The 27840-nt window shown below is 39.6% G+C and overlaps 1 protein-coding gene across 1 annotated transcript; it reads left to right on the top strand.

The window, feature by feature from the left end:
* Nucleotides 1–16059: 16059 nt before the first annotated feature.
* Nucleotides 16060–25641, top strand: LOC139458677 (uncharacterized). The gene is made up of 6 exons (XM_071240090.1): nucleotides 16060–16576; nucleotides 19184–19277; nucleotides 20049–21447; nucleotides 22723–22888; nucleotides 24176–24278; nucleotides 24791–25641. Exons 2-6 carry the CDS (start codon nucleotides 19271–19273, stop codon nucleotides 25639–25641), a joined length of 2526 nt encoding a protein of 841 aa, XP_071096191.1. The 5' UTR covers nucleotides 16060–16576; nucleotides 19184–19270.
* The last annotated feature ends 2199 nt before the right edge of the window (nucleotides 25642–27840 follow it).

The raw sequence follows: 27840 nt of genomic DNA, 5'->3' as shown, positions 1-27840 counted from the left end.
TTTCAACCAGAGATGTCATATGTTTAAATAAGAAACGTGATCGTCAGAAAATTATCAGTCTTGATTATCCACAGAAACAGAACCCTAAATTTTCTTCTTTCCTCTTTATGGTGTTTTATCGCGTTCATTTATTATTTCACTTATGTGTGTGTGCGTACCTGCGTCCTTGTTTGAGTCCTTGTTATGTCGAGTGCCAGACAAGGTAACAACAAGTGCCATCGTTTAACGTCCTTTTATGTGACGCGGCCGGGATCGAACCTCAGACCTTTCGCTCCCCTGACATATACTGACGCCGAGCCGACCAGTCCTTGTTTTATCCCCTAAATGTAGAACACCAGTGTGACGCGGCCGAAATTGAACCACCTTGTCAGCCTCGTCAGCCGAAACTACAGTAAACTACGGTTATAACGAACTCAGAGGGACCACTAATTTTAGTTCGTTATAACCGTAGTTCGTTATAAACAGATATACAGCATATATACAACAAAAGGCCGGGACTAAAAAATAAGTTCGTTATATCGGTCAGTTCGTTATAAGCGTGTTCGTTATAACCGTAGTTTACTGTATGTTAATTCAGTATATCATGTTAGACGTTGTAACTTTGTGGAACGGCTATAATCTCATCGGCACCGATATCTCGATAAGATATCAGCACTCAGCTAATTTTAAACTATGAATATTTCTTTACGGTGTCGATAGCTCCGAAGTCATTTCGCTAAAGCACACGGAAATATGCGACCACAAAGATGAGAAATACATCCCACTCTTGTCTGTAAGTTGACAGTTCATTTTTGTTGAAATGCATATTTTTTCACATGCGTATTTACAATTTATCCATTTATTGACAGAACAGAAAGAATAGAAATATAGTTTTTGTTTGTTGTTTAACGCCGCACTCCACGTATATGACGGCAGTCTGTAAATCATATTCTTTGGACCAGACAATCCAGTGATTTATACCATGAGCATCGATCTACGCAATTGGGATACGATGACATGCATCAACAAAGTCGGCGAGCCTGACCACCCGATCCCGTTGGTCGCACAAGTATAGTCGCCTTTTAAGACAAGCATGAGTTGCTGAAGACGCAACATCGGCAACACCCCAGACAGCTTTACTCAATATTATTATATAAAAACATGCGAGTAACAAAGTATATACAACGAAGTAACAACTATTAGCAAACTGAGTTTTCGCCCCAAGGAGGCCTAAACATCACTATATTTACGTCAGTGACGAACCGATGATTGGACATCTGGAGGGGTGAGGGTGGGGCTTGTGGGGTGGCTAGGATTTTATCGAAAAGCATAAATTACGAAATAAAACTTTTTGAAAACAAAAGTATGATTAAGACGGAAACTGCCTACCACAAAAAACAATTGTTGCGAGTCGTGCCTTTTTCTAAAATCGTACTGAGCACTTCGCGAGGTAAACGGTTCAGTTCCTTGCCTGAAGGGGCGGTGGGGAAAGGTAGTGGTTAAAGCCTCCGTTCGTCATGCCGAAGGGCTGCGACATTGCTGGAATATTGCTAAATATTTCTTGTCAAATAACATGTTAACTCATCGACTGACCTAACGAAGTTCATATTGTTGTCAGTGCGCTGCCTCGAGTGAAAATGTCAACTTTGTCAGGTCACGATTTGAGCTAAACTTTTTATCATACCAGAAAAGACAAAGTGTGTATTTATTTATGTATGTTCTCACTGATAATCACGGAAAACCATACTGTCGTTAAGGGAGAATAACAATAATGACGGCATAAGTGTTATGAAATAACATGTTATTTCACTCGAGCGAGATATATTATTGTATATTCTCAGATAAATACAGTTTCTCACAACTACAAAACAAACAAATCTGCCCCCAAAAAACACAGCACAGAAAGTCACATACCTTTGTGTTATTCGTCTTGGACGAGTCTCGACGGGGATGTGCAGTTACTGAAGAACTGACTACATTTATAACACTATGGTAAAACTGCGCAGAAAGGGCCACGTGTGTATAAACGCGACCAGGAACCAACTGCATCTTATTACGCTGATTCGAGAAACAACAACGTAGTGTTGTTATGTTATTACATTGGAAACAAGCCGGACGTGTGTCATACTGATGAAGTTATCGCCACAGAGGCGGAAGTAGTAGATATTTGTTAGCTTTAAAATCCATCCATGACGTCACAATCCATCCGCGCCCGCGGAATCCAACCGGACTGGTAATCCAGGGTGTTACCTGTCAGACAGGGTGGGTAGTCTACGTGGTCCAAAGTACGCGCCTTTAAGAATATCTATCACAAAAAACATGTTTCTCTAACTAAGAGCCGTTGGAACGATTGTAAGGAGAGGGTAATCATACTCAATTTCATGTCTCAAAGGTAAATACATATAATCCTTAGGCTTCACTAAATCTTTCTTAAAATAATCATCCATCATATGGAAGTTAAGAGTTGTGGAAACAAGTCGGACGGGTGCCTTTCATCTCTTGCCAACTTATCAAAGGTAATACATTTTGCGTTTCAGTATGTACGTCATTGGGTTTCTTAATTCCTCCGTGAAACCGATTAACTACTCAGTTATTGTAACAGGATATTGTATATATAGTTTTTTAGGAATTTAGTTTTAGCTTTTTTTCATTTCAAGTAGTTGTATATATCTTCATTAGTTGTAGTACAAAATGTATATGATTGGGTTAAGAGTCCAAGCGGTTGGTCCATTTTATTGAAGGGTGGACAGGTTAGTCTATTCCTGTCCCTTTGTCACCCACTCTCTAGCTTGTCATGACATACAATAGCTTTCAGCTTCCTAGCTGATTAACATTATCTAACTACAGCTTTCTTCCCTAACATTTGCACACTTTTTATTCACTCTGCTTATAACTCTGCACAGACAGGACATAGACTACATATAGTTCAGGTTAGTTATTTACATTAACTTTCCTAAATAGAATTCTAACTTATCATTTAAATATGTTATCAATAATGTAAAATAATGTGTGTGTGTGTGTGTGTGTGTGTGTGTGTGTGTGTGTGTGTGTGTGTGTGTGTGTGTGTGTGTGTGTGTGTGTGTGTATTCAGGCATGATAGTTATGTCATTTACTTTTTATAGGAATGCCATAATCCTATATGATGTGGGTTTATAATAGAACACACCCCGGTGTCACCCACAGGGTATGTATAAATCCTTTATTTTATCACTCACTTATGAATGAATTTATATGTATTAACTATGTGTTATAATTTAACACAACGTGGAAGCATTTTATAACATATTCCTACTCTTAGAGATAATAAGTATATATTTATGACGCCACACGGCTGCTAGTATTCTTCAAACTATATAGTTTGTAACTGATATTTTCAGTTATGATAAGAGACATTTAATATATGTATTACTATTTGAAAGTTCGGTGCTCATGCGAACAATCAGTGAATTGTCTGGTTCAGACTTTATTATTTAGAGACCGCCGTAACATAGCTGGAATATTGCGGCGTAAAACAACAAACAGACACACACTAAGATGTCCGCTTAAGTAATTGCTTTACGGGAGTATGTAACTCGATGAGTGTAGTTGCTCGTGTATCTAAATTTAGATAACACGACGTCGTGTCATGCCGTGGTTGTAACATCTGCATTCCATTAGCCGCAGCGGTCGGGGAGATAAGCCAACTGTGTTTGAGAACTAGAGGACGTTTTATAAAGTTACTCCCGCTAAATGTGTTATTCGAAACCGAACGCGAATGAAAACTCGAATGCATTACAAATGAATTCGTCTATAATAGATAGGTCTTGAGCAACCCATGCTTGCCGTAAAAGGCGACTGTGCTTGCAAGAGGCGATTAACGGGATCGGGTGGTAAGGCTCGTTGACTTGGTTGATGAATGTAATCGTATCCTAATTGCACGGATCGATGCTCATGAGATCAACCACTGTATTGTCTGGTCCAGAGAGTCGATTATTTACAGACCGCCGTCGACCGCTGGACTGTTGCTGAGTGCGGCGTTTAAACAACACACAATCACGCGAGGGTGTTTGGGGATGGTAAATATCCTGTATTAGGAGTGAGCGATTGTGGTTTAACGGCGCTTTTAGCAATATCCCAGCAATATCACGGCGGGGGACACCAGAAATGGGCTTCATACATTGTGCCTATGTAGGGAATCCCGGGCCTTCAGCGTGACGAGCGAACGCTTTAACCACTAGGCTACCCCACCTCCCCTATATTAGGAGAAAACATTGTATTTAGCGAGCCTTGTCGAGCTAAATACATAATCTTTAGTCCTAATACAGGATATTTACCATCCCCAAACACACACACTTGATAACCTCATCATATTATGTCATTCTTCAATTCTTTGCTCGACAATTTGTCAGCACCATACCCGTGCTCGTGGGTTTCACCGAAGTGGTAAACGTCTGAGACCTGCATCACTTCGGGCTTTCCTCCCACATTAAGCTGACACGCCGCGATATAACTGGAATACTGTTAAAAGCGGCGTTAAACCCAACTCACACACTCACTCACTTTGCTCGACAAATCTCTCGCAAACATTACCTAAACATTGCAAGTTTCCCTGGAATGTGCGCATTAATATATATATTGCGTCAAACACGCACATCCGGGTCCGATGGATGTACATACAGCGCAAAAATGAAACAAGGTCTCAAGTCGCTCATCTTTCGGCGAAATCAAACTTGGTGGAAAGTTCCAAGCCGTTGACAGCATAGATAAGGAAACTGATCCCGCCAGACTAGTGTCCTCGATAATTTGCTTTGCACGTCACAGTTAGACACTGACTTTCAGTGACTTCTTTGAGTGGCATTTAGAAGTTGGAATGGTAACTAAGACAAAATTGTTATGGATGAGCAACTTCTTTATTACAACCACGTCGCCCAATTGTAATAATGAAGTTGCTCATCCATAACAATTTTGTCTTATTGACTTTCAGTGTATTAGATTATTCGTTTGATAGCACTCAGCCCAGTCGTTTCTCCAGATTCCCGAAGGATAATTCTTACTCGATTGCCGATTTACAAGGAGCGATGCCATGTTTGTTTGTAAACAGTTCGAAAGAAGACCCTTCTTTGACAATATCCGCAATATGACACCAAAGGATATCGCTTTTACCCGTTGGTTTTATCCTGCAGAAACACCTACCCATTATATAATAAACATTTATATTAACATTTTTCAACCAGAGATGTCATATGTTTAAATAAGAAACGTGATCGTCAGAGAATTATCAGTCTTGATTATCCACAGAAACAGAACCCTAAATTTTCTTCTTTCCTCTTTATGGTGTTTTATCGCGTTCATTTATTATTTCACTTATGTGTGTGTGCGTACCTGCGTCCTTGTTTGAGTCCTTGTTATGTCGAGTGCCAGGCAAGGTAACAACAAGTGCCATCGTTTAACGTCCTTTTATGTGACGCGGCCGGGGATCGAACCTCAGACCTTTCGCTCCCCTGACATATACTGACGCCGAGCCGACCAGTCCTTGTTTTATCCCCTAAATGTAGAACACCAGTGTGACGCGGCCGAAATCGAACCACCTTGTCAGCCTCGTCAGCCGAAACTACAGTAAACTACGGTTATAACGAACTCAGAGGGACCACTAATTTTAGTTCGTTATAACCGTAGTTCGTTATAAACAGATAAACAGCATATATACAACAAAAGGCCGGGACTAAAAAATAGGTTCCTTATATCGGTCAGTTCGTTATAAGCGTGTTCGTTATAACCGTAGTTTACTGTATGTTAATTCAGTATATCATGTTAGACGTTGTAACTTTGTGGAACGGCTATAATCTCATCGGCACCGATATCTCGATAAGATATCAGCACTCAGCTAATTTTAAACTATGAACATTTCTTTACGGTGTCGATAGCTCCGAAGTCATTTCGCTAAAGCACACGGAAATATGCGACCACAAAGATGAGAAATACATCCCACTCTTGTCTGTAAGTTGACAGTTCATTTTTGTTGAAATGCATATTTTTTCACATGCGTATTTACAATTTATCCATTTATTGACAGAACAGAAAGAATAGAAATATAGTTTTTGTTTGTTGTTTAACGCCGCACAGGATGCTAAGGATCGTTATCAAGATGACATCAACATGGCTGAACGAATCATTATTTAGAACTCGTCAAGTTCAAGTAGATGAAGTGGAAAAAACGCACACAATTCACTATATTGAATCGTTACTAACTTTGTGTTACAGTCTGGAACTTTATAAAATTATTAGACGCCTTTTCTGTTGAATTTTGTTTTAGTTGTATGTTTGAACAAGCAGAACAAGTTCATACATACACTGATATGTCTGAGCAGGATCTCGTCAACCATTATTTTAATATGGCCTTTTCTGAGGTAAATGAAGACAACGTGATTGGAAACTGGATTCAATTGGTTCGAGATGACTCATCTCTAAATCGTGTTTCACCAGTTATCATGTGTCAATATCAATGTAAAGATTTTAGAGATTCTTACATTAAGACTGATGAGTGGATCAATGATTTAAAAACACGTACGAGGTCTCAAGCAAACATAAACAAGCCTACTGTATATATTATATTATATTATATTATATTATATTATATTATATTATATTATATTATATTATATTATATTATATTATATTATATTATATTATATTATATTATATTATATTATATTATATTATATGCTATTTATGTATTTGTGAATAAACAGTTGTTGACATTAATGTGACTTATTTCTGATATGATGTGAGATAGTGCTAACTCCAGATGCCCACATAAGTCAAGCTTGTGTACGAGACACCACTCCACAATTATCCGCCAGCCGACCTTTTTGCTAAGTGCATAGGATTTGTGACAAAACATTGGACCAAGTGTGTGCGGTTTTAGTATAAAACAATGCGGTCATTAAAAAAGAGCTCACTGTTTGTTTAAGATGGATACTGAACAACAACAGCAACAGCCCTCGCAGTTCAGAAATGAGTCCTACTTGGAGGAGTATTATTTTAATCCTCGTAGCCCAGGTGCCTTTTCTGAGACCTGGAAATTTTCCAGCTGCATTGAAGCAACATGGTAAAAAATACAGTCTGAACACAGTGAAAATCTGTTTACAAGGAGGGGGCACGGGTGGCCAAGTCGTCTAAGGCGCCGCGATTCGCTGTGCAGAGTTGCGTCCCTTGGGCACGCCAGAAACCTATGATTGTGGGTTCGCATCCCGGTTCGCCCCGATTATGTTTCTAGGTTTGTCAGCACCATATCCGTGCTCGTGGGTTTCACCGAAGTGGTAAACGTCTGAGACCTGCATCACTTCGGGCTTTCCTCCCACATTAAGCTGACACGCCGCGATATGACTGGAATACTGTTAAAAGCGGCGTTAAACCCAACTCATTCACTCACTTTTTACAAGGAAAAGACGCTTATTCCTTACACAAACCTGTACGATATAAGTTCAACAGACTACGGGTACATTAATAAACTAGATGAAATGTTGGACATCGACCTCGTTGGTCGATATCAAAGCGCAAATGACGGTGTGCGTTTTTTGTTGATAGCCATTGACATTTTGTCTCGGTATTTTTGGGTAGTTGCGCTCAAAAACAGAAAACCTGAATCTGTTCTTGATGGGTTTAAAACTATTTTGAGAGACGGTAGAGTCCCTAAAAAATACGAGTTGATAAAGGAAAGGAATTTGCTGGTGCATTTAAGATCTTCCTTAAAAAGAAAGGTATTAAATTTATCATAAATCAAAATGAAAATATTAAAGCTAATTATGCAGAAAGTGTTATTCGCACCATGAGATTGCTTAAGGCTAGGTTTTTAACACACAACAATACGAATAAATACATTGATGTCTTGTCAGACCTGGTTTACAATTATAATCATACGCTACACACAAGTTTGGGTCTATGGAGACCTTCTGATGTCACCAAAAGCAGAGATCGAAGTGTGGAAACATTTGTACATGAAGCCGGTACTAGAGGACATTAAGAACAAAAAGAAAAAAACACGTCCATAGATTTCAATATAAAATAGGTGATCTGGTGAGAATTAATTATTTAAAGAAACCTTTCAGCAGAAAACACAACTCGCGATGGACTGAGGAACTTTTTAAGGTTACAGCGCGTGTGAAGCGACAGGGCATTGCCAGTTATACACTAAAAGATTTCCATGATGAAGTCTTGAAGGGACGTTTTTATGAACAAGAGTTGCAAAAAGATTACAAAGACTTAGATCATGTGTGGAATATCGAAAAAAGTTTGAAGAAAGAGCGTGAAAAGGGAAAAGAGTATTATTTGGTGCGATGGGCAGGGTGGCCTGCTAGTTTTGATTTTTGGGTGGAAAAAAGTCAGATTCAATATGTGACATAAACATGGATAAATATATAATGTTTTCCAGTTCAAACTCTAAAGAGTATTTTCCTCAAAATAACCCATATCGATTCTCTATGAAGTTGCCTCAGTATTTCCCATTCGAGGGTACGTGGTTAGTGGCTCTAGTTGATCTCAATTTTGGTACACTGGACGTCAAAGATATAAATAATATTAATATAGATATATTATGTAGTCTGTGCGACAGTTCCCAAGTGGGGGACAGTTTCGTACCCTTGCTGAGACGAGTGGACTTGAGTGAGGGTCCAAACTATCACTTTAACCCATTGTGGTACATTGCAGTGATTGTAAAAGACACGGGTGCTATAGACATCTATACAAAAAGCGCCAGTGGTACTCAGAATTCATTTATTAAGCAGAACACAAACGTGACACTTCTTTTACGCCACTACCCTTGCATCGACTGCTGACAACAATGGAGCGGAAATTATACATTGCCGATCCTAATAAAGTCATTCAATATCTTGAGAATCGCTCGAGAAAGGCATTTAAACCTCCTGTAAGAAAATGACATTTTGGAAGAAACATGATATCAATGGAAGGAAAAGCAGAGTCCTCAATTCGACATAGATCAAATACTCCAAAAATAGAAATGACATCACAAGTTAAAGATGTCATAGATAGAGCAGAAGCCGAGCAAAAAAACCAAAGCTATAAAACGGAAAGCTGGAGACAAAATAATTACAACGAAGAAAGTGCATCGTGAATGAGTGAGTGAGTTGGGTTTAACGACGCTTTTAACAGTATTCCAGTTTTTCGCGGAGTGTCAGCTTTTAAGGAAAGCCCCAAGTGATGCAGGTCTTAGACGTTTACCACTTCGGTGAAACCCACGAACACGGGTATGGTGCTGACAAACCTAGAAACATAATCGGGGCGTCAGTGTTAACAGAGAAGGACTTTACAGAAGCTTTACCTTCCAGTTTAGACCTGTTTGAAATACTACCTTATCAAACAAGTATCCTACAGCACTACTACGTAAATGCACGCCCCCTTTCAACCATCACTGACTCAAGTCCCGTAGAAGTTTTTATTTCTAACAGCGGAAGTGATTACATAGATCTGAAACGAACACGGCTACACGTCAAACTAAAAGTGACACATGAAGATTGTAGTGTCCTGAAAAGCAAAGAGAAAGTAGGTCCAGTCAATCTATTTCTACAAGCTCTGAGGTCACAGGTGCCAGTGTACTTTCAAGGTAAACTAGTCAGCTGTAGCAATGTCGGTTATAATTACAAAGCTTTCATGCAAACTTTACTTGAATATGGTGAAGAGGCTAAAACAAGTCAACTTCAGTCTCAACTGTTTTATAAAGATTCCGGAGACACATCCACAGAATGTGATTCTACTGGCACACTGGCAGGAGGAAACGATGGTCTCATCAATCGAGCGCCCTCCATTGAAAATAGCAATATCCTCACTATGTCAGGACCTATAATGGAAGATGTGTTTAATCTCAACCGTCATCTGGTCAATGGAGTCGATGTCATTATTAAACTCTTCGGATCCAGCACCCCATTTTGTTTGATGTCTGGAGAGGCTGGAAAAGAGTACAAAATAGAACTCATGGACATATACTTGAAAGTCTGCAAGTTGAGAATGAATAACGCGATTGTACTGGCTCACGCAAAACAATTCGAGAAGGGTAATGCACTTTATCCTTACATGAAAAGTGAGATCACGCAAGCAAGTATCAGCGCCTAGCAGATGGCATACACCTTTGATAATCTGTTCCCAGACCAATGCCCGTCACGAGTCGTAGTTGGCTTTGTCGACGGGGCTGCTTCTAGTGGCTCGTATATTAAAAATCCATTCAACTGTCAAGGTACCAACATAACAACAGTGGGTCTATATCTGGATGCAGTCAGTGTCCCTGCTCGACCAGTGGAGGCAGACGACATTGAGGCCTACATAAATGTCTTTGAAGGATTTAACAAATGGAGAGAAAATTAAGGTAACAGTCTTGAAAGATCAGAATTTCAAGTTGGTAACGCGCTCTTTATCTTCAACTTAGAGCCGCTATTCATTGACCACAGTTATCTGAATTTGATTAAATCAGGCAACCTCAGACTGGAAGTTCAATTTAAGTCGGCTCTTATTACCTCCACTCTCAATGCCATTCTGCTCTCACAGTCAACTGCTCTCCTAGTGATTGATCAGTTTAAAAACATTTATCTCACGTAATGAACAGGAGTCCGCTACAATGTGCTATTAACAGTGATCCATCTCTGCAAAGATGTGCTGTTGGGGTTTATGCAAAAGACCAACTGATGTACGCAAAACCCATGTCAAATCATAGCAGATTGGGCTGTATTGTGAACACCGACGCCTCTCAATTTCCTGGTCGACACTGAATAGCTATCTATTTTGTAAATAATGAAGCCGAATGTTTTGATAGTTATGGACATGGCCCAAAGTATTATAGTAAAGAATTTGTTCATTTTATGAAAACATAGGCTAAAAGGATCACATTTAACACAATATCCACTTCAAGTGTCTGTGTTTTATTATTGTTTGTATTACTTGCTTCAAAAATGTAGAAAACAGACATTGGTTACAGATATTGTGTCTGCATTCAACTATCATAAACTTCTGAATGATATGTATGTAACAAGTAACATTTTTCAATACTTCAGATATTGTTTACTTTGACGTATATCAGGATGGATATACATATATAATCCATGTATTTGTGATTATTTATTAGTATTTGTTAAACTTTGTAACAGAAAGGATCATGGCAAGATACCTGTTAACACATTATGATTTTCTCATCCATGTTCTCCGTTCAAACAATTCTGAGCAGAACCTGGACGATATACGCACTATGACAAGAGGACAAATCGAGGCTGTCGTAGCTGTAGAGAGAATGTTACTTGATAATCGTATACCTGTGACACTGCTGAGAACCGCAGATTTTTGAAACCTAATTCAGACAAGAGTTTGCCATAAACGTGGCTATATCCCCTGCCCCTGATGCAGAATTAATGACATAATTAAATCTAAACAAACCCCAACCTTTTTTTAACCGAGGTGGAACGTGTCATGCATGAAATTGTAAAAAAAAAGAAGAGTTTCGAACCTCAGTCCATCTTGTTGCCATGGAAACGTAAAACATAAAAGTTTCTAAAATTTCTAAATAGCAAAAGGCATCGGTTCAACATGTACCTGACAGACCTGCAAAGTTTGATGAAAAAATATTGAACGGTTTCTGAATTATGCTCCGGAAACGAAACGTGACGGACGGAGCCCGTTTCTATATCCCCGCCAACTTTGTTGGGCGGGGGATAATAACATCTACCTTAGGATTTTACGACGCACCACTCATCCGAACACACGTGACGCGAGTATCAAACGAATTTTCATTCGAAACACACAGCTGATAACATTTATTTTTAAATTTGAACATTTACGTCAAGTGCGAGATGAGGCTAGAAATAATCTCCGTCGTCATGCAAGACGACAGAGACAACAGGGAAACATTGTACCAAGTGCAGCTTAATTGTTGGTGTAGTGAGTGAGTAAGTGAGTGAGTAAGTGAGTGAGTGAGTGAGTTTAGCAATATTCCAGCAATATCACGGCGGAGGGACACCACAAATGGGCTTCAAACATTGTACCCATGTCGGGAATCGAACCCGGGTTTCGGCGTGACGAGCGAATGCTTTAGCCACTAGGCTACCCGACCGCACCTCAGGTGTAACCTAGGTAGGTTTTACATTTGCACTGTAACCGCTTGTTAGTCAACATGGATACAGAGTGTTTACTCCCTTTCTCCACACCTACCACGATTTCAATTATTGGAGGTACATGCAGTTTTTGTGTAGACGACTTTTGTTGAATACTAATGTCATGTTTGATAAAACACCAGAACTCATCGTTTATTGTTATGCCGCTTGGCAAACATGTATGTCGATATGCAAACATCTGTTGACAACATTTTGTTTAATGAAGGCCTCCTACTGCAAGTGATCTGTATTCCTGGTCGAACACCTCTCAACAAGACTATGGTGTTAGTGTTAGATGATCTCATGATGGAAATAGCAGGAAGCAAGCTCATGCTAACCTAATATTCAACGCTCTCTCATCATCTAGGCATTACCGTAACTAAGTTACAACAGTCAGCCTATCCAAAAGGTCTTTATGCACGAACACTGAGTTTAAACACACACATCTATATATAATTGTCCAACCCCGTTCAGCACATGAGCATAAAATACTAGCCTAACAGATATTTCCAGGACAAAGTAAATATTTCTATTTAAAATGTGTACATATTCAATAGATTGCTGGCTCTCTGCAGGTTTTCATTGGCACGTCTGTTGTAACAATCTCAAAAGTCACAGATTCTAAAAAAGGAAGCAAAATATCTGTTACAAAAAGCAGTGCTTCTAAAATAGACAAAATCTATATTAAAGAAAATGATGTCAAATTATAACAAAGTTCAGTTAAAGTCGTCATTATCCTTCTTGTCTGAAAGCGAGTAAGGTATCTGGGGGGTTGCACTGTGTCATCACGATCAACTGGCATCAATGGTGTTCGAGAAGAATCACTTGATGGTGTGACAGGTGAGTGCACATGAGAAAAGTCACTAGATGAGGTGTGCATCAGTGGTGAGACGGGAGAACTTGCTGAAGATGACATCTCTGGAGTGACAACTTGCAACACTGTAGTTTTAGAGGATGAACATGAGCTGCTGTTTGATTGGGGAAGAAGTTGTGCAAAAGGTGAAGAAGGGTTGCTCTGGTGATTGATGTTCATCAGTGTTAGTGTCCTCTGATAGGTTTAAGGTGTGCATAGAGACTGCATCAACATCAGGAGGAAAGGGTTGAGGGGGATCGGGTCTTTGTGGAGCTTCGCAGGAAGCGAATGAAGTAGATTAGAAGGAGTGAGATAATTGTTGTGATTGCTAAGGAAAGGATTCCTATTACTTCATTTGTTAGTTCTGGAAAAGTAATAATAAACATTTTGAATCCACTTTTTTTTCAAAATAATAATAAAAAATAATAATTAAAAAACAAACAATTTGGTAAACTATAATTTCTTTTTTCTTCTTTGTTTTGTTTTAGATTAATAATTACTTGTTAGTAGGTACAAGCGCATAATCTGTTTCCTCTAGTTCAGTATTTATACTATCATTTATTAACTTAAGTTTCTGCTTTCGCTTTCGGTAACAAAACAAAATTAAAAAGAGTGTCGCAAAAACTACACAAAATACAGATAATGCCACAGACAGTGACACAACAAATGTATTACCTGCAAGTTTATCCGTGATTGTTGTGGCTCCAGTGCTCCAGTGTTAGGTGGTAGAGTGGTCATCGTCTTTGTTAGAGGCGTCTTTGTTGGAGGCGTCGTCATTTTTGGGGGCGTTGTCATTGTTAGAGGCGTTGTCATTGTTGGAGGCGTGTTTGTTGGAGGCGTTGTCATTGGGTCACGGAGAGAGGTCTACCTAAAGGAGCTCTGAGCTGATAAAAAAACTGTCTGTATCTGTCATCAACAGGTTGAGCTTGTCACCATATTCTTTCAACATTACATCATAATGAAAAGAATATAAAATGCGTTGAAGTTTTTAAAATGTCTTTTACTACTATATCTTCGCAGACGTTCTTCACTGATGATTTGAATGTGTACGCGTGTTTTGTTTGTGTGTGCGCGCGTTTATGCATGTGCGTGTTTTGTATGCGGGTTTAGGGTTATTTTGGTGTGCGTATGTTTGTGTGTGCTTGTTTTGTATGTGTGTGCTTGTTTTGTATGTGTGTGTGCTTGTGCTTTTATTTGTATGTACGTGCGTCTTTCGTATGCGTGCATTTGTGTGCACGATTTTATGTGTTTTTGTGTTTATAAATTAGAAGTTATTAAGTGTGTGTGTGCGGATTTGAATGTGTATGCGTGTTTTGTTGGTGTGTGTGCGCGTTTGTGTGTGTGTGTGCGTGTTCTGCATGCGAGTTTGCGTATGTTTGTGTGTTCTTGTATATTGTATGTGCGTGCGTCTTTAGTATGCGTACATTTGTGTGCACGTTTTTGTGTGTGTGTTTGTGTTTTGTAAATTAGAAGTAAAAAAGTCCTGAACTACATTATTCTTAAGAAAGATTTACATTTTTAGATACTTCAGTATAATTTACTTATAAATGAATGGAACCGCCTTCATATAGCTGGAATATTGCTGAGTGTGGCGTTAAACAACAAACAAATCAACTATAAATGAATGGAGACGGTTGATGTTGGTTGCCCAAACGGTGTTCACAGTTTGACATGTCAACAATAGTCCAAACATCATTATGCTAAGGGATTAAACTATATCTCACAGCGTGAATCAATGGTCAAGAAACTGGTCATATATCCATGTCATATATATATATATATATATATATATATATATATATATATATATATTGTTAGTTATGGTGTCATTAGTTGCCGTATACGGTGAGATATTAGGTCAGCAGAAAAATATTGGGCTCGGCTAATCTATGTTTTTCTGCTAACCTAATATGACACCGTATACAGCAACTAAAGACACCATATCGAATTTATTATGCCGAAAAGTCTACACTATCTGGTATCCATATCGCACGTCATGTCCAAATGAAAACTTGATACTTACATCCGTTGACGTTGAGGGTCAAAGTCAGACTACTCTTTAAACCTTAGAGGCCAAACCATGTTGACAATTTTAACTATAATCTTTATCAATAAAGTCACCAATATGATCTAAATAAATATAAATGTCCTTGCACATCACAATTAATGACATAAAGCACAAAACAGTGTCGAATAACGAATTTCTGTACCAGAATGTTCATGTGAAATATGTGAAGTGGGTGTTGGAAAATCCAAGATGACTGTCACTGACGGTATACGGTCTCATATTAGGTCAGTTACATCCATCTTGAATTTTCACTGACGGTATACGGGCTCATGTGGGGTCAATAGTTCTGCTCTCTGATTGGTCAGTCTCACTTTATATGATGTCAATCACTGGATTGTCTGGTCCAGACTCGATTATTTACAGACCGCCGTCATATGGCTGGAATATTGCTGAGTGCGGCGTTAAACAACAAACAAACAAAACAAACAGTTCATTTGTTAAATATGATTATGCTAACTTGAGTATTTTCAAATCGAAATGAACGATATGATCAAATCAACTGGGAGGAAATGTTGTTTTTGCTCCTCAGTTTATATAAATATTCTCTTTATCAATCACAACAATCAGTTATTACACAAAATAACTACAGTTAATCAATTTAGAATAATATTTCATACAATCGTATCTATATCTATATTCCGATCTATATTCCGATAATTTGTGGATATGTTGATACATTTAATAAAATTCAAATCTCAGATAGTATGTAAATATTAAAAAAGGAGTTTAATTATATACTTCTTTATATTTACACGTCAGCTGAACTGTCGATGTACAAAAATACCCATCCAAGCAACGATTACCTCCCTTTAGCTGCTTAACTGCACCTGACCACCCAATTTCAATGTTCCTATTGACATGACAACCGTCGGCAAGCGGGCAGAAACAATAGACTAAAGGACACTTCATCTGGGTACACTGGATATGTTCGTCAAGTCCCACACTTAACTCGCTATGTCGACATGACCTAGCTCGATGACATAAAGCAAATATGACCTTAATACCCGATCATTGCGTCATCTGGCTGTGGGAGGAGTGGAAGAGTGAGCGCTGAACAGTTAAATACGGAGGCGGTATACCACATTCCTCATATGTATTATCTCATGTAAAGACTACATCGCAGTTACCGACGCTGAAACATCTGCGCGGTCATCTGGCTGTGCGAGGAGTGGGAGAGAGAGCGCTGAACAGTTAAATACGGAGGCGGTATACCACATTCCTCATACGTATTATCTCATGTATTGAATACATCGCAGTTACCGACGCTGAAACATCTGCGCGGTCATCTGGCTGTGGGAGGAGTGGAAGAGTGAGCGCTGAACAGTTAAATGCGGAGGCGGTATACCACATTCCTCATACGTATTATCTCATGTATTGAATACATCGCAGTTACCTAGGCTGAAACATCTGCACGGTCTCCTGTGGAATGACAAATTATTCCACACGAAACATGTCCAGGAACTGGTGTTACTGTAATCAGAGGTCTTCGCGGGGACAACACGGAAATATTCTGTCTACTCGACCATGCAGGGAGGCAGGCTGTCAATAGACGTGAGTATGCGGTTGTACTGGCATATTGTGTTGAAGTAAATAGATTTCAACTGATACTCAACTATTGCAAAGTAACCAAAGACGTATTTATAAGTAATGAATAGTACACCCTATTTATCTGGATAGTCGTATATTGAGGTACAAGCAATCGTGCAGGTGAATAAACCCTATTTATCCGGAGTGACAAAAGGGGGGTAAACGTGATCGTGCAGGTAATGTATTCGTTGAAGTTAATCTTAATACATTGAATTGATATTGAAATGCAGCCTGGTTCCTTGGGTATGCTGCGCTGGCGCTACACTGACCCAGGCAATGACTGCACAATGGCAGCCTCCACTAGACGAACAAACATGACGGACAGGACATGTATTGACTATAGATAACGCTAGAACGGATGGTTTAAAAAATTCATAGCATTTTCATAATGCTGTTGCAATGTATATGTCACCAGAATAACGTTTAGTGAAGGAGCACGTTATTTAAAGGGGCACTGATCTAAAGCAATTCCCCAGGACTGGTTGTTGCCTTTGTTATTGTTTTTTCCCCGTGAGTACCTGGATGATACGCAACGCAGCTGAGCGTGACAAGAGACTGGGCTACCGTCTGCAAGGACAGCTAAATAAGCTTGGAGGCAATATTTGTTTTACGCATTTTTGAACACTGATTGGTTAACTGTGATCTGTAAAGATTTCGACAAAGGGCGCATGTTAATTGATTTCTTCAGCCTAAACAAACAGACAAAAAGAACGGCGGAGCTCTTCGGATATCGTCATTTGGAAATAACACAGATGGTTATAGTTTAATACTAAAAAAAAAGTATCCATGGAGTGAAAGCATTTTCGGATTTCGGATTGCGTCGATAATACGATTACTACTCCCTTGTTGTCATCCACGTTTTCTGGTATAACCCGACACTTGTGTATTTGTCGTCATTCACTTGATGCTCAGTTAATTAATTCATTTTATTACAGGTACAATTAGTGGCAGCACCACTTAGATTACCTGAAAAAGGTTCCCATTTGGCATTTATTGTGTCTGGGGTAATTATTCAATCTAAATCCAGGTTTGAAGTAAGGTGAAATGTGTTTTATGTAATAGACACGTGGCAGCCCAGCAAAGATGAATGATCAGTTGATTTACTTTTTTTTGTAAAGACATATTTTAAATGGTCCAGTTTCAAGTTTGCAGTTGTTTTATTTCATAACTTCATAAGAAGAAGTATCCCAGTGAAAGCATTTCGAGATTTGAGATTGCGTGGATGATAAGATGATTCCTCTGTGTTATAGCTTGGTGTTTAATCATGTGATTTATTTGATGACAAGGCACCATTTCGGTGTATGCTTCATGTGCATGCAAAGTTTCGCGAAGAAATGTTGATTAGTATATGAGTTGTGCTCCGGATAACGGACGGATGACGTTTCTAAAAACCTTGCAAAATTGCATTTGGTGAGTGAGTGGGTGAGTTGGGTTTAACGCCGCTTTTAACATAAGTCCAGTTATATCACGGCGTGCCAGCTTAATGTGGGAGGAAAGCCCGAAGTGATGCAGGTCTAAGACGTTTACCACTTCGGTGAAACCCACGAGCACGGGTATGGTGAAATTGCATTTGGTCAGGGCATAATAACCTCAAACAATTGAAGTAAACATGTACACTTATGTAGTTTAGAATACAGCAAATATGTGTTTTGTTTGTCTTTTAAATTATTTTTGCAACAATTCAATTCGATTCATATACTCAAAAGAGCAACCACCCTTATTTCTCAGACAACTAAACTGCATTTATGTGATGTGCATGTTGCAGGGTACGAAGAGAGAAATGATCAGTTGAGTAGAAAAAAACATTGACAAAAGGATTAATTGGTTAATTACTGTTATCTTGTTTGTTTGTTTGTTTATTGTAGGCAGATCGAATACATCCACATCTGGGTGTGAAGTGCCTGTGTAAAAACAACCTACTTTGATCCATGGATTAGCCTTATTGATTCCAAGACAAAACTGTATTCTATATGTGTTGATCAATATGACGTTACGCCCTTATAATATCAAAGAAAGCGAGAAATGCACTAACTGACTTGGTTGAGGTATGTCATCCTATCCCAATTCCAGAGTCATATTATGTGATGCGGACGAGGAAGCATTTTACTGCTGCAATAGAATTGGTAAAACATAGGTGACCAGCTAATAGCTCTTCATATAGCTGTAATATTGCTGTGTTCGGTGTTACACAACAAACATACAAACGTTATTAGATAGCCGACTTCGATTGCTATATTTCTATACAATTGCGAATTTATTTTAGGGATAGAAGGTGTCCCCAGCACCTCTTGCGACTTTGAATTGGGAACCCGTGGGTAAGAATAGTGTCTTAGCAATCCATGCATGCCATAAGAGGCGACTATGCTTGTCGAAAGATAGGATATAGGGATCGGGTGGTTCAGGGTAGGTGACGCTTGGTTGATGTCTGCCTACCCCAACATTCACCAGCTGCGTACCCTGACGTCCGCCAACTGGAAATATTACTTAGAGCGCAAACAAACAACAAATGTTGCTAAGCTCTTGATTAAAACTAATGATCATGATGATGATGAACACATGATTTATCCCCAGATTCAGGACGGGTTGAAGGCATACTTTAAGTTCCCTAGAAACTGGATTGGACCAATGTTATACATCAATGAATATCAATGAACATCAATGAACAGTAAGTATTTAATGTACTGCACTCAATGATATGATGTCGCGAGTAGAAGGCATAGTCAACAATCGCCAACAAGTAAAAGGAACACGCATGGCCATGTTGTCTACTGCGCCACAGTTCTCTGGGAATGAAACCTTTCATTGTGGGTACGAATCATATTCACGCAAATTTTCCTAATTATGTTTCTAGGTTTGTCAGCCTCATAACATGCTCGGGGGTTTCACGAAAACTAACTTTTCTTCTACTTCACCGAGACATATCATATAAACCAAGCTCGGTTACACTTGATTTCCATTCTGAACTGGCAGTTTGTGTTCATTTTAAGAATAAAGATGTTGGATATGCTGCTTCGTGTGAGTAAGTAGAATTTTTAGAAACTTTTAGAAATATTCAGAGCTTCACATAATGTTCGTTTTGAGAATTAAGAGCCATCCACGCTGGATTGCTGATTCATGAGTTCAGATGACCTGACATCCTATGAAGAGTTTGTCAGATTTTCATGAAATTGGATATATGCACAATGTAAATGAACAATGGAGGTTGATAAAATTGTGTTGTTTTGAAAATGAACAAAGGTGATATTTTCTATGTCCATATGTATTTTTCAGTTTAATTAATTTAGTATCCCTATGCATAATTTCAATTTGATGAATTTCAATATCCATATGCATAGTTTCATTATTTTCGAGAACAAATTCTTTAAATTCCCGGCCCTCCAAAATATTAAATAGTCAATCACAAACCGATTGTAAGAGGTCCTTTTGTCTTCCTCAGTGGAATCCGTTACTGACATGGATGTAGATGTTTCTCTAGCAGCAGTCGAGAACCATCTGAGCTTTCTGGAACTAGTGGACAATCGCGGCCATCTTTACGAAGGGCCCGTTCTCCTGAGAGCAATAGGCCATTATGAACGATACTGGCTGCCTTTTGCATCCAAACACCCCATTGAAGTTCTGGCAGCTCCTTTGGACATTGAGTGGGTGTGGCACTGTCATATGTTGGCTCCAATGTCAAATCAGAAAGATTGCTTGTCCATTGTCGGCGTTTTGGTTCCCCACAAACTGATAGGCTCCTATGAAAGGCAGAAGTACCTATCTATGACGGAGTACCTGTGGAATAAGGAGTGCCCAGAAACATCCTTCCATGCCAAAACTGAAGGATCAACGGGTGAAAAGGACCTTGTATCCAGTATCAGTTATGATCTTGTCTCCGCTTCAGCAAGGCAAAAACAGTTCTTCTATCAAGTATCCCTACCTCATTACAAGCACCGGACGTACCTGCAAACTGCCATGAAGAGATACAAACAGTTTCTGTTCCTCCTGAAAAGCAACCCAAACTCTTTCCTTGCTCCCACCTTTGACATTGATCTGGTATGGCATACCCATCAGTTGGATCCTGTCGCCTATCTGTCTGATACTAAGCGACTCCTCGGTAAGATCCTGAGTCATGATGACAGTGTCAACGACAGATCACAAAACTCCAAGCTTACCAATGCCACGATGCGGACATCCTCCCTTTGGAAAAATGTTTTTCATGAGAGCTTTTCCTTCCCTGGTGCCATGTACAGGGGTGAAAATCAAAAGGGACAATTGTATCAGCTGACAGAGGGAGAAACAAAGGCTTTAGGTGTGGAAGAAGTACTTGTGAAACTCACGCACCTTGAAATTGACGGACTTCCAACAGGGGCACGTTCAGCAAAGTTAGAGGTGGCTATTTTACGAGACGAAGTAGTGCTGTTGAATAAGATAACACTGAGTACAAAGAACTACATTGACAAATGTATTTTGACTTGGAAGGGGGCTAATCTCTTCCAAGCAAAGATATGTACAAACAAATACCATGTCATCCACTTCAAGTTGATCGGAAAATCAGGGTTCACGATTTTCAAAAAGGAGATAGAAGTGGGAGAGGCAACGCTTGACTGCCTGTCGTCAATTGAGACCGTTGAAGGATATACATATTCAATTTCTGCTAAGAAAACATTGGAACCATGGGATATAATCTTGACATGTAAAGGAGAGTTAAGTCGTCCTGTAACAACATTACAGTTGAATAATGGCCCTTGGAAGACGCATAGGGAGGGTCCTTTGTTACCAAGAGAGGAAGTATGGGGTCCTGTGCCAATACCACGTCCAGTAGGTGTTTCAGCAATGTTCCACATGGCAATACACAAGTAAGTTGTTCTTTTTAAAGGAATATTATCCTGACTATTTGACTTGTTTCCATAAATGACCAATGGAATACCAACAGTGAGCTCACCAAAATATATAATTTTATAGCATCTGGTTATTGTCTTTTAGAATTTCTTGGCTATGAATTCTCTGAAAACAATTTACTTCTACAGCATTTTACTTCAAACAAACCATGCAGTTGCTATCATCGTGACACCCAAATAGTTTGGCCAACAAAATGTTTGATTTAGTGGGGCAAAAATGGTCATGGAACTAGCTGTGGCACCAATCCTAACAGTGGAAAAATGAAACGTGCGCATTGTTTTTAATTTCACTCCAACTCCTTTACCTGGAGGTAGGGTGGGGCTCTTAAATACAAGTATGATCTTAACAAGAACACAAGACAACCAAGCTTGTTTTGCAACATCACAACACCAGTTGTATTCCAAAACCTTGTTGAGTAAGTTTTGTTCAACGTTGCTTTGAACAGTATTGATGTCAGCTTGGGGTGGTTGGAGGTGATGTAGAACAAGCACGGGTACGTTCTTGAAAATCCAAGATTCATAATCTGTCTGGTACTAGAACTTTCATTGGATTCCTGCAGGCCTGATGGACACACCTTGGCTGTTTAGGTTCCCATGCAGCTGGCACAGTCGTGTTCCCAAGAATTACAATATGTTGTGCTGGTAAATAAATATCAATAGGTATCTATCATCACTAATGATACAGTTTGAACTCTATGAGCTTTCTCTTGTGTGTGTACTTTGGGGCACGGGTGATGCCACATTTCACTTTGTAGAGTTGCGTCCCCTATGCACACCAGAAACGTATGGTCGTGGGCTTGAATACCGGTGCACACCAATGATGTTTTTAGGTTTGTCAGCAACATACCCGTGCTCGTAGGTCTCATTTAAGAGGTCCTAAGACCTGCATCACATCGGGCTTTCCTCCCACAACAAGCTGACACGCCGAATACTGTTCATAACATTAAACTCAACTCACTCACTCACTCACTCACTCACTCACTCACTCACACACTATTAGTACGTATTGGCACGTGCCTTTAAAGGTGTCACATATCTACGATCTGAGTCACTGTTGGCCTTCCTCGCAATATGGCTGAATATCAGCCGATCTAACTTTTAATTTAACTCAGTCACTTAGAATTAATGCTGAAACCGTGGTGTTACTGTTATATTATTTCAGTCAAAGTGTTTTTCAGCCCAACACCGTCCCACCCTAAATGCAGAATGTAGACAGTTGTGTCCTCATTCCAGACTTACGGCGGCTGGTTGCACTGCAGAGTTTGTATGCAGAGTCGTCCACTCCACGGATCTGCTGATGTCAGCAGTTCTTGTGTATCATCAACAAAGAGTGGTCACGTTTGCTTATCTCATTGGTGCAGACCAACTTCCTACACCAGAAGCAGTCGATTCATCATCCGTAAGTTAACACTATTCAAGGCCTCGGTGAAGCTTTCAAAACTGGGGGGCACAGGTGGCCCAGTCGTCTAAGGCGCCGCGATTCGCTGTGCAGAGTTGCGTCCCTTGGACACGCCAGAAAGCTATGATAATGGGTTCGAATCCCGGTTTGCCCCGATTATGTTTCTAGGTTTGTCAGCACCATACCCGTGCTCGTGGGTTTCACCGAAGTGGTAAACGTCTTGAGACCTGCATCACTTCGGGCTTTCCTCCCACATTAAGCTGACACGCCGCGATATAACTGGAATACTGTTAAAAGCAGCGTTACACCCAACTCACTCTCACTTTCAAAACTGACGTATTAGTGACAAAAGTGATGTCCGTTTCAATTCACAATTTTGCGGTATGCAATAAGTTCCTTTGAGTGAATTTTAGCGAACTGGTATTATCACTAGTTGATATTGATTCATAAACACACGCTAATGATATAGTCGGAAACTTACAATGGTCTTTGCTTTTAGAAGAGATTTATAATGAATATGGAAAGGGTTTGTGGCTTTTATTAACTATAAAACGTCAACACCAGAGTCTCAACCAGCTGCCTACACAGATTCCATTGATTTGTAAAAGGCAAAATAGAGGTGAAAACTATATGAGTGATCGCTGAAAATCAGTGATGTCACCAGGTTTTCGTGAAAAGGTAAGCATGTCTGGTCCTGCCCTACCGGTAGCACCGTCCACTCACACAATTTGCATAAAACAGAAAGTGATTGTTGCCTGACGTTGAACAAACATATTTATACAAGTACTGTAAAACCTTTTTGGGGGAAGAACCGCACCGTTTCCAGTGATACCAGCTAACTAAACAAATGAGTTAACTAATAAGTACTTATTAGTTAGTATTTATTAATGTTCTTTGTACATAGAAAGGTACAAAGAATGGTATCGCTGTATACGCAGTAATCTCCACAATGAGTGAGTGAGTTTAATGATGCTCATAACAGCTAAAGATACGGGTTGGTAACTTTATGGGGGAAGAAAGCCCAAAGTGGTACAGGTCTCAGACGTTTACCACTTTGATGAAACCCACAAGGACTTTTATGGTGCTAACAAACCCAGAAACATCACCATGGCGAAATTCAGACCTGAAGACGACAGAAAATCAAGTTCCATCTAAATGATTATGGTGCCAAGCGTCAACTGCACATTATGAAATAAATGACTGCGAGTTTGTTACAATAATTGAAGGATCATACAGATAATCTTGCGTATTCATGATAAAATCGTTTCACATTTGTTATATTTTCAGGACCTGCCATCTATAAATCCAAAGTTAGGGCAACGAGCGATGTTGATACAGAACAATAAAGGAGACTGGGGTTTGGTTACTGGGAACTGGGTTAGCGCCTCAAGTATGTCACTACTTCAATATACAAGTAGTCTTATCGTAGCAATTGTGGTTTTTTTCATTTCCTTAAGTTATGAAGATTACCTATGTACAAGTTTCGGTTGAAGAATGTTCTTATTGTCTGTTCTAATAGACTAAAATTTGTATTTCCATGAGCTATGGATGTGTATATTGAGTCATTATAATAAAACCTCTTTGTATGAGTGACCTGAGTTGGGTTTAACCCTTCTTTAAAGAGTATTTCAATTATATCATGGTGTGTCAGCTTGATGTCAGAGTAAATCCTGAAGCGATGCAGGTCTCAGATGTTTACTATATTGGTGAAACTGACGAGTATAGGTTTCGTGCTGGCATGAACACTGTCAGCTCGAATCTGGGCGACTTAAACTTATAACTATACTTGTAGGTTTCTGAAATGCCCTGACGACTTGACCTCCATTGCTCGCTCAGAGCAAATATATATGAATTAGCATGGTTGATCTCCAAAACCAAGTGATATTTGTTTTCAATCTATAGGTTGTTCGAAGCGTCGGAAGAAGAGACAGGATCTTTGTGGATATCTTAACATCAACTTCTACAAGTTCTCCACCAGGACCATGAAAAATACATGCATGTGTCAGGACCTTCCCTGGAAGTTCTACTTACGACTTGACGGAATGGAGTGTAGAAGAAAGTGTGTCACGTTCACGGACAAATACCAAGAAGCTGCTGAACGAGTTACCCTGGCTTTCTCCGTCAGTGTCCTGCATGTTCTGTGTCAGCCGAGGTCAAAAGCATGGAAAACTGCATTGTCCCCGAACTATGGCAGGAAGCTAGGTCGTGGTGTTTTGGCAGATGCTTGTGAGAATGTCCTGTTCCTATCTGCAGCTGGGGTACTTCAGGAATGTCTGTCTAACCATTATTTGGAGAACTCATACAGAGACGACAGGAAGGCAAGAATACATGCATTATTCAAGAAAGGACAAAAGAAAAGTGGACAAGGTGCTGACAGTGAGAGTGGAGAGGATGAAGAAGAGAAGGAGCATGATGATGGAGATGACGAATTGACAGGTGATGTCAATGTGGATCTGTTTGATGCGGGTCATGATGAGGATTTTGAAGACCCTTGTATGATGGGGATGGATAGTTTTACTGTCGACTGTAGTGAAAGCTATGATGATGGTGGAGATTCAGGGGCAAATGATTATGGCGAAGGAGGATGTGACTACGGTGGCGGGAGTGACTATATAGGCAGCTCATCGTGCGGTGGTGGTGGAAGCGGCGACAGTGCTGGATATGATGGCGGAGGATGTGGAGGAGGAGGCGGTGGTGAATGTGGAGGCGGTGGAGGAGGAGGGGGGTGTGGAGGAGGTGGAGGAGATGACTGACTGTACATGAACTCCAAAAACAATGACTTGATTATTCAATATTGCATGAGGTAAGAGGCTTGTGAAGGTCTACAGCTGCTGTTGTGAATCTCTGAATCACAGACTTTATACCCGCTCAAACTTGATTAACACCTGGTCACAAACAGTTGAACTTGGACATTTATGACGTGTTGACTCGAAAACATAGTGTAACCGGGTTTTCGTGGCTTTATCCGTTATATATACAGATGGCACCAAGACAGCTACGGGTAGTGAGACTTATGTTTATTTGTGAATAATCACATAGACACTCTGTAATAAGAAACAACAGATAATATAGTATATGCATATTAAAACATAGTACATGTCATATAATCATCAATGAATCATTTCTGTTACATTACTTACACCCAAGTATTATTAGATGATATGATAGAAATGGCTTATAATACATATTAAGTTAAATGGTTACACATACCCTACGTATGGTACAAGGGTGTGAAACGTGATACCCTTCAAATGTCACCGTTCATGATATGTCCCGCAGAAGAAAAAGCAGGAATAATTACTTATGCATGATATGTACATGATATGTAAATATGATAATATCTTCTTAGATGCTTATTTATAATGCCTAATCTTTCATTACTATTTAATCCTATTTAGAAGTAAAGATAACTTAGAAACTTACCTTTAGTGGTGATCTACAAATACTCCCAAAGCAGTGCATAGTGAAAGTGGCAATATGGAGTTAGTCAGAGCAAGAAGGTAAAGTTTGAATTTGGCCAATCGCAGGATAGCTTGGGATGTGATTGATCAATAGAGGGCTGGACATAGAATGGGATAAAAACAACAGAAACAAACAGTCCAACAGAAACAAAACTTGAAAAAGTTTTATTTACATAAAAGCTAAAATACAAATATCTACACCTTCAACAATAGTTTGCTGCAAGATGACATATCCACCCATGAAGTGTCCTTCGACTGCTCATGGTAAACCTTTGATTGCTGAGCAGATATTAACTTTCTATCCGTCAAAAACTATTGATATGATACGGTGTCCTTCGACTGCTAATAGTAAACCTTTGATTGCTGAGCAGATATTAACTTTCTATCCGTCAAATACTATTGATATGATACGGTGTCCTTCGACTGCTAATAGTAAACCTTTGATTGCTGAGCAGATATTAACTTTCTATCCGTCAAATACTATTGATATGATACGGTGTCCTTCGACTGCTAATAGTAAACCTTTGATTGCTGCGCAGATATTAACTTTCTATCCGTCAAATACTATTGATATGATACGGTGTACTTCGACTGCTAATAGTAAACCTTTGATTGCTGCGCAGATATTAACTTCCTATCCGTCAAATACTATTGATATGATACGGTGTCCTTCGACTGCTAATAGTAAACCTTTGATTGCTGAGCAGATATTAACTTTCTATCCGTCAAATACTATTGATATGATACAATGGAAAATGACATTTCCATCTACATTTCTCACACCACTGGCGCCCCCCCCCCCCCCCCCCCCCCCCCCCCCACTCACTCACACCTCTTAAATGATATATCAGCAACCAATTTCCACTTCATTGCGTTTTATTTACCTACTTTTGAGTCTTTTTCTGCAGAATTAGATGATTTCATAAAAGGTAAAGCAACCAGCATCATATGAACATGCAAACAATATACATATGTAATTATTATTGTACGAATAAATTACAGGCCATGAATGAATGGATTTTGAACTGTGGGCCGCAATGTACTGGTTGTGTGATGGAGTTTGCAAGTAATCAAGACTGGCACAACAGGGTTATGCTGAGAAACATAACCCGTCCGTGATGATATGATTTTTGTTTGTATGTTATTCAACGCCGCATTCAGCAATATTCCATCAATATGACGGAGACCCGTAAAGATCCGGGATAGAATAGGTCTTCAGCAACCCATGCTTGCCCTAAAAGGCGACTACGCTTGTCGTAAGAGGTTGCTAACGGGGTCGGGTGGTCAGGCTCGCTGACTTGGTTGATGCATGTCATCGATCCCAATTGCGTGGATCAATGCTCATGATGTCATTCACTGGACTGTCTGGTCCAGACTCGGCTATTTACAGACCGCCGTCATATAGCTGGAGAATTGCTGAGTGCGGCGTTATACAACAAATAAACAAACATATGACGGCGGTCTGTAAATGTTCCAGTCTCTACGAGACTA

Source organism: Haliotis cracherodii, unplaced genomic scaffold, assembly GCF_022045235.1.
Source record: "Haliotis cracherodii isolate W230 unplaced genomic scaffold, xgHalCrac1.p SCAF_13, whole genome shotgun sequence".
Taxonomy (NCBI): Eukaryota; Metazoa; Mollusca; class Gastropoda; order Lepetellida; family Haliotidae; genus Haliotis; species Haliotis cracherodii.
The sequence above is the reverse complement of the archived record's forward strand: the minus strand, read 5'-3'. Positions and strand labels throughout refer to the sequence as shown.

Coding starts and splice junctions, on each gene's coding strand:
- LOC139458677 (XM_071240090.1), top strand. Junction 22,889..24,175: donor AAGCAGTCGATTCATCATCC/GTAAGTTAACAC, acceptor TTATATTTTCAG/GACCTGCCATCTATAAATCC. Junction 24,279..24,790: donor GAACTGGGTTAGCGCCTCAA/GTATGTCACTAC, acceptor TTCAATCTATAG/GTTGTTCGAAGCGTCGGAAG.